General features: G+C 53.7%; 1 protein-coding gene across 2 annotated transcripts; it reads right to left on the reverse strand.

The window, feature by feature from the left end:
- Positions 1-1,301: 1,301 nt before the first annotated feature.
- GEM (GTP binding protein overexpressed in skeletal muscle) lies at positions 1,302-14,328 on the reverse strand. 2 transcript variants are annotated; one of them, XM_055303486.1, is made up of 5 exons: positions 13,833-14,328; positions 12,265-12,604; positions 5,507-5,583; positions 4,403-4,607; positions 1,302-2,659 (listed from the first exon to the last, which is right to left on the reverse strand). In XM_055303486.1, exons 2-5 carry the CDS (start codon positions 12,593-12,595, stop codon positions 2,382-2,384), a joined length of 891 nt encoding a protein of 296 aa, XP_055159461.1. In that variant the 5' UTR covers positions 12,596-12,604; positions 13,833-14,328; the 3' UTR covers positions 1,302-2,381. The 2 variants fall into 2 exon arrangements, with proteins under 2 accessions (XP_055159461.1, XP_055159462.1); XM_055303487.1 differs by lacking the exon at positions 13,833-14,328 and adding an exon at positions 12,872-13,291.
- Between the last annotated feature and the right edge of the window lie 6,220 nt (positions 14,329-20,548).

Below are 20,548 nucleotides of genomic sequence, written 5' to 3' on the forward strand. Positions count from 1 at the left end.
GGGGGGTCACCCGTGGTGTGTGTGGTGGTACCTGGGGATGGAAAGAGCTGTGTCTCCGGGAAACAGTTTGGGACACAGGAAGATGCAAGGACTCCAAGTCCCATCTGGACGCCACTTGTAGCTCAGACACTTCAGATCTGAACTGGGCCAAGCCGCTTATCCCCCTGACCTTGTTTGCTATAAAATGGCCTGCGCACTCCACGGGGCCGTTGGGAGGTCTTTTCAAGAAGAAACACTATAAAAGCCCAACACTCACAAGGGACAGTGCTGAAGAGCAGAGGGATAAAAGGGAAATGCAGCAGGCCCTGCCTTTAAGGGGTTCTTCAATTCCACTTAGGGGAAGGCAGACACAGGAAACGATTTACACCATGGAAGGCGTAGGGCAATGAAAACAGACACGTCTTGAACCCTTCACGTGCAGCTGATTAGAAGATGCTCATCTCACCATCCTACCAGAGAGGCATTATCAGCAAGCCCACTTTGCAGATGAGAACACCGATGGTCACAGAGGTTTCACCTTTGCTCTAAAGACCCGCTGACGTTAAATGGCCCCGATGTCACCTGTGAAAGCTGAAGGTTCACTCTTGATAATATCACCTCCCTGTACCAGTCCCTTGAGCGATCCAAGGAGGCGGGGTGCACAGAGATGGGTACCTCCACGCTCAATTCGGAAAAGAGGAGAACGGGCCTGCAGAACTGAGTTACCTAAAACTGTTGCATTAGGTGGTGTCGCAGGTCCCACGGCTGCGTGTCTCATTACAGACTCAGAAACGCAGGGAGGGCAAGGCGCTAACCACGTTCTCCTTGCCTGGCTAGATCTCAGGCTGAAAATCACCAGGTTCCTTTTTTTCCCCCTAATCCTTTATAATTTCCTCTAATGCTTTAGTCAAGCTTAAGACCATGAGCCTTCGGGGAGCAAAGGCCCATCTGCTCAGTCAGGAATTTGCCAAACCAAAAGATCAATCTGGCTTTTACCGTAACTTAGCATTTAGAGGACCCCAAATACTTCCCAACTGTATTAGCCAAAAATAACCTTGTGTTACTGTGACCCATGGCTCCAGAGGAGAGGTGTCAGGGGTAGTCTTTGAAACAAACAACAACAGGGCCACCACCGACGAAAAGAAGGAATAAATATAAAATATAAAATAACAGGTATGTTTCCATAGGGTGCGCTTGCGTATGTCCGACATAGGATGGTTGGATCGGGGAGGACAGACAGCTTCCCTAGAAGCTATAGGGAAAGCATCATAATCGGCTTATTTGGGGAGGAAAAACATTTTAAGAATGCCTTTTTTCCCAAAGATTTTATTTCTTTTTATTATAAGACATATAGGTAAAAACTCGCATATTCTGAAAAAGATAGAAAATGGTAATAAAATGGACATTTTTCCTATTAAGAAATATGTTCATAAATATGCTTTATCAAATGTTAAAATGATTATTATTTTGCAAAATAACAATAAATAGAGCAGAGCTGTGGCATACAAGGGTCAACCCGAAGCACTGGAAGTATTCGCCTTTCGTGTTTTATAAAAACTCAGACTTTTGATCATATTTCAAAATTTGGCATTTCGCACTCCAGGTTATCAACAATTCAGATTTGAAAAATATATTCATGATGGCCCCAAGACTTTAAAAACCGTGAAACATGAGAGGCGGTTCGACTACGTAGAATGTGATTTAAATAATTTTGCCCCAAACAAAACATTGTAAGACACAGAAGCGAAGATAGGATTTTTGATCTCGTAAGCGGTATCGGTATCAGTTCCAATGCTATAAATTTCTGGATCCCCAACTGTGGGCATTGCACAAAAATCCTTTGCTAAGCTTTAGTTTCCAGCAAGGTCCACCATTTCTTTTCACAGCTTGATGGAGCAATAATAGTCACGATTATGAGGAGCCCGGTTCTACAAGCATAGCTCCATGAATATACGGTACAGAGAGATTCATTTTCCCGCCCGTGGATTAATCCTTTGACGGCTTTCCTATATTTGCTTATGGCCCCCTGGCCTCAGCTTCCTCTCCTGGAACACTGGGACAAATTTTAATAATGAAAAGTCCTCGTTCTGAGCGTTCTGGTGCAGGCTTCCATCCTCTACTATACGGAGGAGAGGAAACACGTGTGAACGCCGAACACACCCTCTCAGGAGTCTCGAGTGTTCCAGTAGCAAGGTCAGGCTTTTCCTGCAAATAAATACTGATTTTTACAAGGACCTGTGGTCTGCCATGCCCTTGGCTGCCCGTGAGGCTAACACGTGAATTCCCAGCTACAGTGGGGGAAGCCGCACGTAATAGTACCGAAGGATGCAATCTAATATAGATTATCGGTCCCGGTGGTGCTCACGATGTCTGTCAGGGGACATCTGGGTGACCCCGGGGGCCTAGAGCACAGAGAGGTCATGGCAGGACTTGGACTTGAGCTTGAAGGCCATATTCTTGTTGTTTTTGGCCACGATCTTGCCCCAGAAGCGCCTGGCTTTCCTGGGGATGCTCTCCCGCCTCTTCTGGTAGGCCAGCCGCCGCTCGTTCTTCTCCTTGCTGTCCCGCCGGAGGCGCACCTGCCGCACGATGCCCTCGAACAGCTCCTTCACGTTGTGCTGCACGGCCGCCGACGTCTCGATGAACTTGCAGTCGAACACCACGGCGCACGCTCTCCCCTCTGCGGAGGGAAGAGGGCGGGACAGTCAGAGCCGCTCGGCGCCACCGGCCGCAGGCCACCGCGACGCGGGTCCCCCATGGGTGCACGGGCGGGGTGGTGGGGAGCTTCCTGGAAGCAGGGGAGCCGGGCTGGCACCTGGCCCACCTCAGGCTCCCGGGAGGAGGGCCCCTCCAGCAGAGACGTGACCTTAACTCCAACGGGAAAACCACAGCCTGCAGATACGGCGCTGCCCGCGCCGCCGGGCTGAACACTGCACAAACCGTATGCCCAGGTTCAAAACAACCCCGAAAACTCTATTCTCCCTTTCAGACAGATGAAGAAACTGGGGTGAGGGGGATCTCTTAAAAACATGAGGGACGGGCGCCCGGGTGGCTCAGCGGTGGAGCACCTGCCTTTGGCTCGAGGCGTGACCCCGGGGTCCTGGGATCGAGTCCCACCTCGGAGCCTGCTTCTCCCTCTGCCTGTGTCTCTGCCTCTCTCTGTGCTGCTCATGAATAAATAAATAAAATATTAAAAAATAAAAATAAATAAAAACATGAGGGACGGATGCCCGGGTGGCTCAGCGGTTGAGCCTCTGCCTGCCTTTGGCTCAGGGCGTGATCCCCGGGTCCTGGGATCAAGTCCCGCATCGGGCTCCCCGCCTGCTTCTCCCTCTGCCTGTGTCTCTGCCTTTCATGACTAAATACATACAATCTCCAAAAATCAATCAATCAAAACATGAGGGAGTTCCCACAGCCTGTTAAGTCTGAATCCAGACCTGCTTTGTCCTCAAGCTCAGATTCGGAACTCTTTCTCCTGACTCAGTTTCCTGAATTGAACAAGAATCCTACTCTTTGACTTCTCTCTCTCAAAAAAACAATTTTAAAGCTTCGATGAGGTACTTCGAAAAACTTTCGATGATTTCACCAATGTACGACACGGTCCCAGCAAAACGCATGAACCGGCTTTTCCGGAGGAGCCTCAATTTCGAACACTCCGTCGTGTTCCCTGACCTTGTATCCACGTTTTGGTTAGAAAAAAAATGACTGCCGTAGACAGTCGTCCCCTAAGAGTGAGACATCCCGAAGCTAGCTGTATATGGTACGTCCTTATCAGATTTCATTTCTCCTGAGTAGGGCCCGACAATGCAGTATTTAATTTTTTTACCATCGTACTAGGAGCCAGATCTGTATTAGGCCAATAACATCTCAAGGGACCCAAGGAAAGAGGTGATATCCCTGAACTATGCATGGAAATGTCTGTGTGAGTCCATCAGGTTGGTGCCTTCACAGAAATCTGGGAAGGAAAAGGTAGGGGACAGGAAGGAGGGTGTTCCCAGGGGCCCCAGGAACCAGAGGCAACCAGAGTAGAATTCTTATTCTCACTGAAACTCTCATAGTTGCCCCCAATCAGAGTTCCCATCTTACGTTTCTTTCCCTGAACTCCTAAGAGTTCCCTAGAGAAAAGGACAAGGAGAAAAGGTTGGGGAGTGCCAGTAAATCCACCCCCCTTCTCCCGAGCATGCTCTTTTCCCTAACGGAATTCCAGGGTGGGGACAGGGGAATGCAGCACATGGGTCAGAAGGACGAGGGCACGGCCATCGGCACAGAGAGGATCTACGGGGAACGCTGGAGCCTCCCCCATGACGCTCCACGGGGCATTTCCCTGGCTCCCACTTCATGAAAGAAGAGAAAAGGGCACCCATCTGGAGGAAAGGCAGGCGACCCCGAGACTGTGCCCCGGTCCTGGCGCCGCTCTGCTTACCTGACACAGACACTTCCCGGCACCGAACCAGGTCACTTTTGTTGCCCACCAAAATTATAGGGATGTCCTCTGCCTGCCGGGCCCTGCGGAGCTGGATCCGCAGCTCAGATGCCTTCTCGAAGCTGGCTCGGTCCGTGATGGAGTAGACAATCAGGTAGGCGTCCCCGACTTGCATGCAGTGGTCCTGGAGCCATTCGTTCTCCCCCTGGTACAACGAGAAGACCCTCCCTGAGCTCGGGCTGGCCTGGCCAGTGAGGCGTCCTTCGCAGAGAAACAATACGCGCCTCCTAAAGTTGTTACCGTCCACTCCTCCCACATACAGCTTGGGTTGGTGAATTATTATTATACGATGACTCGGCCAAACCACATCTCCAATTTCTATCTAACCGACCAAAAATGAGCTTTTTTTCTGATTTCCAGAAACTCCCTGTCCCTTTCCCAGCTGATGAAATTTAGGATCCTTCGGTGAGAATAGGACGACTCTCCGTAAACACAAGGTCGAGCCTACGTGCTCGGAAGCCCAGAATCTTTTAAAAAGGCAAATGTTGGAGACTGGTGTTAAGGATGTCAATGCCGGGGGCGCCTGGGTGGCATCCGGCTCTTGGTTTCAGCTCAGGTCATGACGTCAGGGTCGTGAGATCGAGCCCTGCGTCGGCTCCACGCTCAGCACGGAGCCTGCTTGGGATTCCCTCTCCTTCTCCCTCTGTCCTCTCTCTCTCTCTCTCTCTCTCTCTGTCCCTTTCAAATAAATAAATAAAATCCTAAAAAAAAATGTCAACTTCATATAACCTGGTTTTATGTAGTTTTAAATTATCCTCCATACTTGGCACTTTCCCTAAAGCAGACATAATGCTTTTGTCTCATTTTAAATAGAACTAAAGGCAAATCGCGGCAACTTGCTTATTATTCAGAGCCCGTCCGCGAGTGGCCTCTTCCTTAGAACAGGCTCCTACTTTGGGGGGGAAAAGAAGCATCTAATGAAGCAAATGGGCCCACCTCACCTAGAACACAGAAAAGGACAGGCCCACCTCTGCCCCTGCCCCAGACAGCCCACTGGAAGGCAGGCCTGCGAGGCACCCACTGCCAGCGACGGGCTCCGCGTACCTTGTTTTCCCACATGTCCAGGAGTATAATTGTTGCGCTTTCCCCATCAACAATCAGCGTGCGCTCATAGGTGTCTTCTAGAAAAGAAAGGACCGTGGTGCGGGAGTCAGGGAGGTCGGCAATGCTTTCCGCGCGGCAACCAGGCACACAGCCGCAGGGGCCGGCTGCTATCTCTAACCCCTCCCGCCACACTCCACGTCCCTCCGTTCCTCCAGCGTTTCCCCAGCAGAACACTGACGTCTTCCGACGAGCCCCCCCAAGTCCTCGTCCTTCCTAGACCTTTGCTCCGGGAAAATCATCCACGGGGACACGGTCGCTGAGCTTCTGACTCCGACTCCGTGGACGATGCTGCGGGAGGGAACATGCTCGCCGCCCAGTGGGTCTGTAAGCCCCACTCCTAAGCCTTCCCTGGAAATATGCCCTGTACCTCTCGGGTGGGGGGGCTGATTGCTGGACACTCACTGGCAATTTCGGGAGCCCTAGGCTCGGAGGCATCGCTCCTGTTGGGAGACGAGCCAGGAAAAATCCCGGGACTGTCGCTCTTTTGGCTCACGTGCACGTCCTTAAAAAAAATTACGGTTCCCTGGGACTAAGCAGGCTTCTCTCCCCATCTTCAGTACGACCCCCGAGACCTTCCTCCCCGCCCTGCAGCCCAGACCCAGTGTAGGTGGAGGGGAAGGGGCAGCAAACGAGGGCGGAGCAGCCCCTGCCCAGAGGGACCAGGTGGGGGGCGAGGGAACTGGGGTTTCTGCAGGAGGGAGTCCCATCAGCTCGGCATGAATCAGCCCGTCCCCTACTCTATTTTCACAGTGAGGCTCCCTGTTTGGAATTTCATCATTTGAAAATTATGATTTTCATAATGATGGGGTTTTTTTTGTTTTGTTTTGTTTGCCATTTTTCTTGCTGCTCTTTTTGCCTTAAATCTGTCCCCTGGAACATCCAAAGGTTTGTGCCCTTACCCCCATCCAGGGGAAGCTCCCTCGCCATCTACTTAGAACCACACCATGCCTCTCCCACCAGTATTTCTTGCTCCCTCCCAGTTTTTTGTTTTTGTTCATCGTACTTCGAGGCACCTAACATGCAATTATTTAACTTATTTTTTATAGAGATTTTATTTATTTTTTAACTTATTTAACTTTTTTAGAGATTTTTTTAGAGATTTTTTAACTTATTTTTTATAGAGATTTTATTTATTTATTCCTGAGACACAGACAGAAAGGCAGAGACACAGGCAGAGGGAGAAGCAGGCTCCATGCAGGACTCGATCCTGGGACCCCGGAGTCACGCCCTGAGCTGAGGGCAGACGCTCCACCACTGAGCCACACAGGTGTCCCATTTAACTTATTTTCTTACTTTCTGTCCCTCTTACCCCTGGAATGTTAAGGCAGAGGTCTGCATGAGTGCTGCTTGCTACTCTACCCCCCGACCCCTGGGCAGTGCCCAGCAAGCTGCAGGTGGGCAGCAAATAACTTATCGAGAGAATGAATGAACGCCGACCGCGGCCCCGGGGATACAAGCACGAGCAAACCTGAACTAGGATCTGGATGCCATCCCTTCTGCACTACGCAGTTCTGGACCATTTACGTGCCCTGGGCCTCAGTTTTCTGCATCTGTGAAATGGGACTGATGACAGCATTCGTGCCTCAAGGCCACGTGACAAGGACACGTGTTAAGCCTGGGCTCAAAGTGGAAAGGCCACAAATGTCAGCTGTTGTCATCGCTCGTCCAGGCGGAGGAGGCTGGGCGAAGCGAGAGTCAAGGAGAAAGAGAGTCCGACGCCACATGTGCCATTATTCCTACCCTACCCGCGCCCTCGCTTTAAAGCACCTCGGGGAAACTGGGGCCCTCCTTGTTCTAGAATAGTGAGGGGTTTAGGGCAAGCAACGCTCCTGGTTTAAATACTTGCTCATCTAGGACACTGGATGAAGGTAAGTGGATCCGTCACGCGCAGCCCGTGTGCCATCCACCACGTGCAGCCAAGCGGGACCGCGGTGGGACATGCCGGCTTAGCACAGAGCAGGCCCCGTGCCTCAATGGGCCTATTTATACAACCTGAGCCGCACTGGGGTCGGGGGGGGGGGCGGGCTGGCGGCCTAGTGGCTGCCTCGGACTTCTTTCCTTTTCTCTAAAAAAGTCTTCCCCGTGCTCACAAACGCCAGAGCAGCACCTTGTGCGCCCTCAGCCCACCACGCGCCACCCACAAGCAGGCCCCAGGGTTCCCATGCGTCCCCTGCACTTCAAAGCGAAACACACTACACAATAATCACAGGGTGGGGGTGGGGGGGAGCGAGCTCAGACTGTCCCCTGGTCCAGGAGATATGGGAACATCCTAGAGAAAATGTGGATTAAGGGTCAACACCTTAAATAGTAGATGCCTGAGTGCTCCGCTGTTCTGGAAGATTCCTGGACTCACCTCCACCTGAAAATCATCGTGCTGCAAATCCAAGAGCCTGAAACAGTGTATCTGGGCCCTGCCTCCCTGCCCGCGCCCACACCTGGGCTCCGGGCCCTGGGCCAAGCTGGGGAGCACCTGCCGCACCCAACGTGCTCCTTTCTCTTTCTCCCCTTGTCGCTCACCTTGACGCCTTCTCAAGGGCTAATCGGGTGAGGAGAAGGGAAATTAAAGAATATGGGATGCTAGAAGAGTCCTGGGTTTAAGGCATGTGGAGAAAGGGTTGAGGCCTATTGGCTTGTGGGGGTTTTGGTTTCTGGATCTGGGCCAGTCCTCATTTTCCAGGGCTTTCTGGGGGGGCGGGGGGTGGGGCACAGGCACATGCTGTGCATCACAATAGATTGTCCCGAGGGGTGGGGTGGAGCCTCCATGATGGGGTGACACCAGCAACCTTCCCTGGGCTGGCACACTTTAACCGTTCAGTCGACCCCCACTGTGGGAGGAGGGCCCCCCCAAGGCCGTGGGACCCACACGGTGCCCTCTCTCGCTGCCACAGGCTCCCGTGCCCCCTCCAAAGCTGCGAGGCCCCAGCACCCTCGTCCCCCTGAATTCTCCTCTGCTCTCCACCCTCGCAGCCCCAGGAGACACCACGGAACTCCGAAGGGGCCGCTGCTCCACGAGCCCTGTCCTCCCCGCTGGCGGCACCTGTGTCTTCCGCATGTATCACGGGGCCCCTGGCAAGGGCAGGACGCAGGTGGACGAGGCCACAAGGAACAGAAGCGGTGGTTTGGGAGCCTGCGTCCAGGTACAGGAAGGGGTAGATTCGGAATTGGCTGGAACTGATGTCCAGGCACGATGCTACACGCATCACATATGCCCCGTCCTGTTGGCCGCTAGCGTCCTGGGAAAGGTACTGTCCCCGTTTCACTGATGAGCACGTCTGGGGAGGGCCTGGGCCTTGTGTGATGGCACTCGGCCCATCCGTGTCAAAGCTGAGCCCCAGACCCACCCAACGTGCTGCAGTCCAGGGCCTTCTCCAGCGCTCCCGAACCCCAGCCAGCCTCAGGGTTCACATTGCAGACCACCCCTTCCATGACCCCTGTGCTGACCTCCGCAGCCAAAAGTCATCCTTTCTCCTCCAGTTTCCCCTAGCACTGTCCTCGTACCTCCTTCAAGACGCTCGTCACACCCTATCCTGGCGTAGAATTGGTGTAAAGCCGTCTCCATTACACACCCTATAGATGTGTAAGCATCTGTAGGGGAAGCCCTCAGACTTGCATGTCACCGCAGTGACTCACCAAGCTCCAGGGTGTACATTCAGTAACTATTTGGATGGATGGATGGATGGATGGACGGATGGATGGATGGATGGATGGATGGATGATGGAAGGATGGATGGATGGATGGATGGAAGGAAGGATGGATGGATGGAAGGAAGGAAGGATGGATGGATGGATGGATGGAAGGATGAATGGAAGGAAGGAAGGAAGGAAGGAAGGAAGGAAGGAAGGAAGGATGAATGAGTGGCATCAAATGTGCCGAGACAGTCATAAGATTATTGCAAGATAGCTGTAACCACATTCATCTTTATTAGAAGAAATTCTGATGAGAGTACCGTGTAGGGGGTTTTGGTTTGTTTTTGTTTTTTTTTTTAATGATTAATGCTGAAAAAGGAACAATGTGGGGGGCATGCCTAGGAAAACCTTCTTCTTTGGAAACACGAAGCCCCTAGTGATTCCAACAGCTGCCTACGGATAAGAGGTGTAATCCTAGGGCAGCCCGGGTGGCTCAGCAGTTTAGCGTCACCTTCAGCCCAGGGCGTGATCCTGGAGACTCAGGATCGAGTCCCACATGGGCACCCTGCATGGAGCCTGCGTCTTCCTCTGCCTGTGTCTCTGCCTCTCTCTCTCTCTCTCTCTCTCTCTCTCTCTCTCTCTCTCTCGTTACTGTGTATTCTCATGAATAAATAATCTTAAAAAAGAGAGAGAGAGAGAGATGCAATCCTAGACAGGACGAATGAAGTCACTCAAATGGGACACGTTCTGTAGGACGGGTCACCTGAGAAGCTTCTCTCCAGAGATCCGCTGCTGGAGGGGAGAAGGAAAGGAGTCCCCCTCGCCCTCCCCGCGTGACACAAAGCGCTCTCCCAAAGAGAGAAGCCTCTGCCTTCCCAGGTCCAGGGGTGAGTCGGGCTTCCCACGCTCCGTGCCTGCGGGGATACCGCCTCCCGGCGAGAGCCACTCGCTCCAGGGGTGGGGGACACACGTGTTTGAAAGGCTGCCCCCCACTAATTTTCCAAGACCTCCCTCCACAAAAACAAATGAAAGCCTCTGGGGGACCTCTCCCTCCTGCCCGCCTCCCGAAACACTTGACTGCTACTTCTTAAGCGATTTACTAATTTGACCCCGCTCTGAATGAGAGCCACCGGCACTTCACTCCTTGCTAAGGGGCCTCGGCGTCGCACGCGTGCGTCACGGGGTGCCCCGGGGCCTACACAGCCGGGCACGCACCCGATGCTAGCGGAGCCGGATTCAGCCTCGGGGCCTGCAGGGTACACTGGATGCACACGCCCAGGTGTGATTCCCTAGGTCCGTGACACCACGGACTAGTTTTACCACCCTGGGACAGGGACCTGATGCCGCAAGCCTCCCTGTCTTCGCCTGTACAATGGGGACAGTAACACGAATTCGGTTCGACTTTTCTATTATCAGAAAATGACTTATGAGAAGTACTCAGCATAGTGCCTGGCACCGAGCAGGTTCCCTGCCAACGGCAGTGTGAGAACGACACCAAACTAAGATCATAAAGCCTTGAGTTCCAATCCTAGCTACTGATCCCCGGCATCCGGGAGACTCGGTTGGCCACCTGAGTACAGGAATCTTCCAAGCACTCAGATAGACACTAGCAGACGTAAGGTACCCGACAAAGCACGTCTCCTGTGGCAGACGCTCATCCCAGATATCCATTCCTGCCTCCCTCGCTCCAGGATCGACGGTCACCCACCAGCCTTTACGGAGAACCAGGTAACGCGCCTCTGACCCTATTTCTCCTGGATGCTCGTTGTTTAGCTGTAGGCCCTGAGATTCCAGAAGTGAGGGGACGAATCAATGTCCTATCCATGAGTCATCACTTACAAGAGCTGTCACGTGAAGCAGTGAACTCCCTGAGGCCGGAGGGAACCAGAAAGAAATGTTGGTGACAGGGGCCGATGGGAGGGAGGGAGGGAAGGATGGAGGGAGGAGCGGGGCTCCGGCACCCACTCATCACCAAGGCATCTGCCTACCTTGGGAGTCCATGCTCAGCGGTGAGTCGCAACGAGAAGTACAGATAGACTCCACCACTCGCACGGGGCTGGAAGGTTCTCCCTTCATTTCTGTAGCTGCAGACAAAGAGCTGCAGCTGTCCCCGTCACGTACGCTCCGGTGGGAGCCGTGGCTGAAGGTCATCGCATGAATATCATCGATGATCACAATCCTATTACTTCGCAGAATACAGTGCTGCGCTTTAGGGGAATTTGAGGATCACTTGCATTTTGTCACTGTATCACCTCAAATCAGCCTGGGAAATAGGTGAGTCTTAAATAATCATGATTTTAAGCGAGATTGGACATGGAAAAGTGTCTTGGAAACCTGCAAGACTCTATACAAACATGCATCACCAATGTTATACTTCAAAAAGTTTTTTTTTTTAAATCTTGCACTCTTTCAGATATCAAACTATCGGGATCCGCGGGTGGCGCAGCGGTTTAGCGCCTGCCTTTGGCCCAGGGCGCGATCCTGGAGACCCGGGATCGAATCCCACGTCGGGCTCCCGGTGCATGGAGCCTGCTTCTCCCTCTGCCTGTTTCTCTGCCTCTCTCTCTCTCTCTCTCTGTGACTATCATAAATAAATAAAAAATTAAAAAAAGATATCAAACTATCTTACACCCTCAGAAGACTCTAACAAGGGTGGAAACTGATGAATCCATCCTAACAGTCTTTCTAATCGGTTTGGTTTTATGTACAACCCCGGAAAAAAAAAAGCTGTGTCTACACTGAGCTCCTGAAAAATCCAGGTCAGGGTTGGCAAAAGGCAGAGGTGGGATCCTGAGGCTCTGGCTCTGCCCTCTTGACTCAGTCTACCCCTTAGTCCCTGTGGTGCTGGAATCTAAGAAATTCCCTTTCTGGCCCGGGTTCCACCTACGAGCATTTTCATTTTCTCATCCCGAGAACCCATGCCAGGGCTTTTCTGGGGACTCGGCTTCCCCAGCCAGCGCCAAGAACGCACCCCGGCCGCTCCCTGCTCTGCAGATACACGGCCCGCCCCCTCACTCTTCCAGGCGGGACCACCACCGCAGACAGAAGCCCACTGGGGCTGGGCCACCTACCTCCCAGCACCTCGCAGTCGCTGTCCATGCTGTCATGTACGCCTGCAAAGATGTTGGCCAGAGTGGACTTGCCCACCCCCTGCTCCCCTATGAGCACCACCCGGTAGTAGGTGTTCCCTGACTCGGAGGAGATGACTGAGTCCGTGGAGTCTGAGGACCAGCTCTGGCGACAGGGGTCCTCCGGGGCGGCCGACTGGCGGTGGCGCTGGCTGTACTGCGGGGGCTCTTTCTGGACCATCAGGTGCCTGCCGTCAGCTGGGATGCTCCAGCGCTGCTGCTGCGGCTGCATGCCCACGGGGCCCTGGCGCATGGTGACATTATTCAGAGTCATCGCTGGGTCCTGGAGAGCAAAGAGCCCAGAGGTACGTTAGTAAGCACAGCGAGCTGGGGGGGGGGGGGGGCACACCGTCAGCCAGCAGCAATAGCCGAGCAGGTGGGCTGAGCCCCAAGGAAGCCTGATATAAGGAACCCCAAGGAAACTGTCCCCAAATCCAAGAGGCTTTCCACTGGACACACACACACACACACACACACACACTAGTAACCAGCTCATTTGCAAGAGGAAGCAAGAGCCGCTAGCATCACCCAGCGTCCTCAGGAAGCGCACCCCGCAGGCCAGCCGAGCAACAAGCCGGAGGAGCTGCGGACGGAGCTGGGGACGGAGCTGGGGACGGAGCTGGGGACGGCGGCCACGTTAGCGGCTCTGGTCCAAACAGGGCTCCTAGCTGCACCCGCATCCAGAGGGCTTTGGTGCCCGGGCGGGAGACACGTGGCAATGACATCACCCCCGGGCTGCCCGGGACCAGCACTCATTGGAACTTCCATGTTTAGTAAAGTTGCCCTGGCGCCCTGCAGCTGCCTGAGTGAGCTAGTGCGGGGGGCAAAAAAAATAAAAAATATGAAAGGATTGAAAGGATTTCGGTTTGAGGTTCCTGCCTCAGCTCTGCCCTCTTGCCCACAGACACGGCGTCCTAAACCGCAGCCCCCAGCCGAGCGGGGGCAGGGAGGTGACCGCTGCGCCGGGACCCACCACCTCTGCAGCCAGGACGCCCCACTCCCACTAACCCACGTCCAGCTCAGATTTCCACCCTCCTGAGCGGAATCGGAGGCGCAAGGACCTGCCCAACGCCCCCAGCATCTTGGGGACAAGTTCTCCTCTGCGGAGGTCCCCGCAGGCCACTCCTGGTGAGCGTGGGAAACGCACACCCGCCTCCCCTCCGGGACGCACCACCCGGGGATGACCAGCCGGCCGGCTCCGCCGTGCCTCAGTGGGACGCCGGCGCTCCTGGGGCGGCCCCTGCGGGCGGAGGTGACCCTGCTCCGGGCCTGAACCCACGAACCTGGGGACCAAGGGCCTCGTCTGCACCTTCGGCTCTGCCCCTACCCGCTCCCCCGCTCCCCGCCCCCAAAGCCACAGCGCGCACCCAAGTTCCCGGGGCTCCCGGCTCAACTCAGAAAGTTCTGCGCGCTGGGAACGCCCACCCCGTGCCCGCCGGCTCCCGCTCCCCGCTCCCCGCGCTCCCGCCGCGGCCCAGGACCCCCCCCCCCGCCCCGACGCGCCCGCTTACTTGGCTCGGCCCGGGGGGCGCCCCGAATCCGCGAGTGCGTGGGTGCGCTGCGGTCCCGGGTCGCCGAGCGCGGGGTGCTCGCGGGGTGCTCCTGGGGTGAGCGCGGGGTGCTCTCGGGGTGCGCGGGGATGCGCGCGGGGTGCTCCTGGGGTGCGCGGGGTGCTCTCGGGGTGCGCGGGGTGCTCCTGGGGTGCGCGGGGTGCTCTCGGGGTGCGCGGGGATGCGCGCGGGGTGCTCCTGGGATGCGCGCGGGGTACCCTCGGGGTGCTCCTGGGGTGCGTGCTCTCGGGGTGCGCGCGGGGTATTCCTTGGGTGCTCTCAAGGTGCTCTTGGAGTGCGCGTGGAGTGCTCGCGGGGTGCTCCCGGGGTGGTCCCGGGGTGCTCTCAGGGTGCTCCTGGGGTGCTCCCGGGGTGGCCCCGGAGTGCTCGCGGGGTGGTCCCGGGGCGCTCTTGGGGTGCTCCCGGGGTGCTCGCGGGGCGCTCGCGGGGTGCCCGCCGTCCGTGCCGCCGCCCGCAGCCGCCGCGGGCCGCAGTTTATACCGCGGCGGCAGGTCCTCGCCGGGGCTTTTCCGTGACGTCAGCGCCCCCGCGGGAGGGGCGGCTCTGCAGCGAACCCCGAGTCGCGGCCTCGCCGCCCAGACGGTTACTCGCAGTCATGTGACCCCGCAACCTCTCCCTTTTGAAAAATAACGACGGTTCTTCCCGGGCTCCTTTATTTCGCTTTCTCCCATTGCTACCAGGTGGGAGCGCGAAGATGGAGAAACACCGCGCGCCCCCTCCCCGCGCCCCAGCCCCCAGCCCCCAGCCCCCTCCTCCCCTGGTCCCCTCCGCGACCCCCCCAGGCCCCCTCCTCCCCCATCCCCCTGCTTCCCCATCCCCCACCCCCTCCCCCCCATCCCTCTCCCCCCTCCCCCCCCCCTGGTCCCTGGGGGACGCGGCAGGACAGCCCCAGCCCCACACCGCTGTTTCCCGTCTCCCGCACGACCCACAGAGAAGGGGCCGCAGAGGTGATGAGGGGACGGGACCTGGGAGGGCAGCTGCGAAAACCCACTGGCTCAGAGGTGCAAGCTGCTGGCCGGCCCGATGCCGATGCAGATGCGGAGGGATGCCAGGGATGCCGAGGCTCGGAGCGGGCCCTCCGTGGGCGCGGGCGTGGGGAGGAGCCCTGAGCCCTGAGCCCGGCCGGGCCTTGTCCCCCCACCCGACCCTCCCCTCCGGGGCAAGTATTAACCACTACCAGCCCCGCGGACCTCAGGCCTCGGAGTACCCAGACCCACTCGGCGGGAGCGTGGGGTCCATCCTACCACAGGCCTGCAAGGCAGCCACTATTGCTTCCCCCATTCCGTGGAGAAGAGTGCCCGGGGCCAGGGAGCTTGCCCAAGGTCACGCAGCTCCTGGAAGTGGCAAAGTCAGGATCCAAAGCCTGGTTTGCGGGACTCTTTGCACTGCACCACCAGCTGAAGGGTTTCGGTGACCTCTTTCTGGGGACATGGGCACTTCCCAGACGCTGGGTTTGGAGATGACACCGGCCTTTTCCAACACATCCATCCGCTTTTCCAGCCAGCTCCATCTCTGGGTTGGCTGGCGGCTCCGGGAAGCAGCCAAAGGCCCGCATCCATCCGAGTGGCTGGGCTCTGCTCTGATTACAGCCCATTCTCAGTCATCCCGCATGCAGTTATCCGCACTGGGGACTATCCAAGTGACCAGCTACTGAGACCTGCCAGGCCCCGAGCTGGCAAAGGTGGGATCCACAGAGTCATGAAAATTTAGAGCTCATTCCACCCCAGGTGCTTGGCCTCAATTCCTACTTTATACATAAGAACTCGAGACCCGGGGGGATGACCACCACTCGGCTGGTAGTAACTGGAGCTGGAACTAGAACCCGGGTATCATAATTTCCCGGATGGTGCCCTTCATTACCATCGAATTTTTTTTCTGGGCTTAGGCAGGAGGGGATGGCCACAGATGCGGGGAAAGATTAGTATGGGGGCGCAGGGCGGGGATTGCCTGGGGGAGGGAAAGAGATCATCTAAGACGATAGCTGACTGCATGCTGCAACACCTGTCATTTGTGGATTATCTGCATTTCAGAATTTACCAGGCTTTTTCCGTGCTGAGCCTCCTACTCTGTCAACTGGTCTCCACTGAAACATTATGTGGCTAAAACCTAAGAATAAATCAGAATCTATTAAGCATTTTATATAGCCTCTCAATGCTACTTCTGCCTTTGATAAGAACCTAATTCTTACTCAGTGGTGGAGCGTCTGCCTTCGGCTCAGGGTGTGACCCCGGGGTCCGGAGTTGGAGTCCCACATCAAGCTCCCCACAGGGAGCCTGCTTCTCCCTCTGCCTGTGTCTCTGCCTCTCTCTGTGTCCCTCATGAATAAATAAAATCTTTGAATGAATGAATGAATGAATGAATGAATCTGCCTTCTTAAATTATTTTCCCACAAAACCTAGCTGGGAAAACAACTACTCAGCAAAAGTTTCAACTGAACGACAGTTAGGTTGGAGTATGTGGACAAAAATCACACTTATACCTCACAAAAACACATTCGAGAGCCAGAGCTTAGCCACAGAATCCCAGCTACCTTGTCCAGGATTCCAGCTCACTGGGACCATCTGAGGGTGTGGAACCGGGGAAAGAAAAAAAAAGGGCAGAATCAGGGCATTTGGACAAGTGGCAAGTTCCGAAGAGGAAAATATTGGCAGAATATTGTAGCTTCTTATTCTACGAATTATTCTCTCCATAGTCCTTCTGGCAGCATTTGAGGGCTCCCTTGGGCCCCAGCTAACAGGAAGACCCGTGTCACTAGAAGGCAGAGCTCAAAATTCACTAACATTTACTGAATACGCATGCCTTCCACGTCTCCCAGATTATTAATGGTGACTGTCCTAGACAAACTATTTGGGGACGTGAATGAATCAACAAAAACTTAAAGACTTTTTTGTAAAGCAAACTAAGGAGATCTTCATCGTCATCACCACTGTACGTCCCCATGGTTTACGGGTGAAGGGGATGAGGAAAGAGGTGAAACAATCTGTCCAAGGTCCAGGGCCCACCCTCCAGGGCCATGATCTTAACCCGTCCTACTCAGAGTAGGGAAGACACGTCAGCCGTTCCCACGCTGCCACCTCAGGCCATACCTTCCTCCTGACTCCCCTCGGAAGAGGAGTTTTTATCCGATTGGCCAAAGCTCCTGACCTTCACTGGGCCACATTTTACCAAGGGGCAGCTTTCTCTACTTAAAGGCATGAGCCATCCTCTTCCTCTCCTTTCTCTGGGTTCCATGCCCTGGATGAGAATAGGGACTTGGGGTTCATTTAAGGCCCCAGCGACCTCTCTGTCTCTGTCACTCTTCCTCTTAGAATAGAGACCTGAGCCCCCGAGTCCCATGATTTCAAGAAGGGATGAGAGCAGGTGGAAAGAGGTGGGAAAGAAGGAGAAGATAGAACTTTGACAAGGACTGTGGGTTGGAGACTAGGGACCAGTGCAACCATTAATATTTCTCAGACTCTCATCCCTTGAAAACTCTAGGGGAGGTGAGATGATGTGTAGACCCAAGATCCGTGCATCCTCAGTAGGTAACACGACCCTAAAGCAAGAGAATCACTCGGCCTTTAACATACCAAACTGCCTCATCGACACTAGACACCTACTGCAACCAAGGGGTGCATACCCAGGCCACCAAGTCTTGCTACTCAGTGGCAAAGGTGACACCGTCCATATGCTCTCCCTTTCCCACTAACAGAAGGTAGATCACAGACTGGGCACTGAGGAGGTGATAAAATAAATGGATTTTTAATTTGCTTTTTAAATGTATTGCGTTTCAACGCCTTTAGGCCAGGCATGTTCTCCAATTTCCCACAGTCCTCACTAGCCCCTACTGTTTTCTACCCCAGCCAGCTTCTCTCATTAGATTACATACCTGGCCCAAGGGGATCTGACTTTGTAACCCCTGTAGGAGCTGTAAGAAAAGGTAAGGAGGGGATTCAGCATCAGAAAATCTAGAAAATGAGTGAAAATATCAGTGAGGGTGACAAAACATGAGAGACATCTAACTCTGGGAAACGAACAAGGGGTGGTGGAAAGGGAGGTGGGGGGGGTTGGGGTGACTGGGTGACGGGCACTGAGGGGGGCACCGGGCGGGGTGAGCACTGGGTGATATGCTATATGTTGGCAAATTGAACGCCAATAAAGAAAAAAAAAAGAAAAGCAAGTTCAAACCCAGGCCTTTTTTCTTCTAAGGCACGGGATGCTGGGCATGTCAGCAGACCCCAGAGGCCTTGACCTCTGTCGTTTGGAAGAGCTACTGAGTGTGGAAGTGCTGTGTCAACCCCAGAGCACCATGTCAATGCCAGTGATTATGATTATGACGCAGGAACCAAAGACTGGAGCTGGGCCACCTGCCCTCGGCTTTGCTGCCTCTTAAGGCTCAAGTTAAATTAATCCAGCAGAATGCAGGACCCACGAGGCACCGGGAGGGAGGCGGGGGATGTACTCACACTGATGTTACTGGGAAAAAATAATTAGTGAGGAGAATGCGATGGTTCAGCTCTCTGGAAACCAACAGGGAGCCGGGGTCAAATACTCAGCTCGCATCATAGGTCTCCACCAGCCACAAAAGCGCTCGGGAGGAGCTGGGTGGGAGGCAATGTGCAAAGTGTCTGAGCACAAAAAGAACCACCCACCCCCTCCAGGAAGTCTAAAGAAGGAAAGAATTACTATATGGAAAATCGTAGTTTTACAGAAGGGGGAAGAAAAAGGCTCCAATTGCAAAATCAAGAGAGGCCTGATTAAGAGAAAATAAAGACCGAAGAAAAGATGGCTAAGAATAACCTCTCAACACCCAGGGGCCTGTGGGATCCAGATGGACACTCCTTCCAGCTGCATCCTCCCTCGCTGGCCCCAGCGCCTCATCAGACTCCTGCTGAGCAGATTCAATTTTCCATTGAAAAATTCTTAGCTTTCCCCCTTCCTCCACTGTTAGCGCAGCCTGCAGGCCTTACGGCTCCTGCTAAGATCCTGCAGCGTGAATGAGGAAGTGCAGAGTGTATCTCCGCAAGCCAAGGGGAGGCTCCTGGTCTCTGTTCTCGGCCCAGCTTCCTCCATTCATTCATTCATTCATTCATTCAACAAGATGTAAGTGCTGAGCATCTCCCTGATGCCAGAGCCTGTTCTAAGGGCTAGGAAGAGGTACTTATAACTCATGGAGCTGAAGTTCTGGTGGGAGAAATAATAAAACAAACAAAATATCACCATATTCATTCCTTCATTCATTCATACTCGGAGCACTCCCTACTTTAGCCTCAGTCTTCTCATCTGTAAAAGGGAATGATAATCCCGGAGAAGATGTGTAAAGTAGGGGCCCAGCACATTCCCATTCAGAAGTCTGACGATGCCAACGCTGACGAAAATGTAAAGGGAGGTTCTTTTGCCTTACTGGTGGGAGCTTAAGTAGGTATGGCCACCTTCGGAGGTCAGCCATCAACATCCAGGACATGCGTAGTACCCTCTGTGTAACCCAGCAACTCCGCTCATAATTGTGCATCTTCTGTACTATACAAGGAGACAGACGCAGGGACGCTCATCAAACCCTTGTTTGTGAAAGCAACCGGTGAAATATTACGCAGCAGTGCAAAGAATGACACAGATCTACTTGCATCAACATGGATAAATATCAAGATCATGACAGTAATTTGAAAGAGCAAACTGCAGTTTATCTACAGGGTATTAATTTATATGATTTTTTAAAACTCCACACTAATATATGATAGTTAAATACATTTAGTAGAAGTATAAGAGCATGGACGCCTGGGGGGCTCAGTGGTCGAGTAAGTGCCTTCAGCTCAGGGCATGATCCCGGGGTCTCCGGATCGAATCCCGAGTTGGGCTCCCCGCAAGGAGCCTGCTTCTCCCTCTGCCTGTGTCTCTGCCTCTCTCTGTGTGTATCTCATGAATAAATAAATAAAACCTTTTTTAAAAAAAAGTATAAGAGCATGGATGAGAAAAATAACACACCAACCTCAGAATAAAAATTACATCTGAGCAAGAGGGGAATTGCAGTTAGATGGACAGTAGACTTCTCAAAGCAACAACAAGCCAGTAAACAGTTACTTGTAAGATCAAAGTGCTTAGCAAAACAAAACAAAACAAAAACTGTCAACCTGGATTTTTTTTGTTGACCTGAACTGTTGTTCAACAGTGTGAGTTAAGCAAATATTTATTGAGCAGTTATTATTACAAGCAATATGCCAAGCTCCAGGGACACAGAGTCATATAAGACCAAGTTCCTATCCTCAAAGAGCATAAGGTCAGGTGTTCCCTTCCCTAGCAACTACCAAATCCGTGAAGGGATCATCCAAGAGTGGTCCAAAGTAATCTGGTTTCCCAGCCAACAGCATGTTTTGCCCGGAGTTCCTTTCTCCAGCAACAGAAAAATCAATGAGACTATTTAATCCGAGGAGTCGAAACCAGCCTAAGGCAAAGGCCTTGATTTAACCAATTATGGAGACACGAGAATTCTTTATGATATCCTTAAAAAAGCCAAAAGAATGAATAGTCGGGCTGAGGACATGCGTAGTCAACACCTTTCACACGTGGGTATACTAAGCATTCCCATTTTCCAGCTTTTTTTTTCCCCCTAATTGCATATTTTCCTGATTCCCTGTATCTTCAACAATTGGATTGTTTCTCCAGCAGTTAAAAGCCAGCAA

The sequence above is a fragment of the Nyctereutes procyonoides genome, unplaced genomic scaffold (genome assembly GCF_905146905.1).
Source record: "Nyctereutes procyonoides isolate TBG_1078 unplaced genomic scaffold, NYPRO_anot_genome, whole genome shotgun sequence".
In the NCBI taxonomy this organism is placed as follows: Eukaryota; Metazoa; Chordata; class Mammalia; order Carnivora; family Canidae; genus Nyctereutes; species Nyctereutes procyonoides.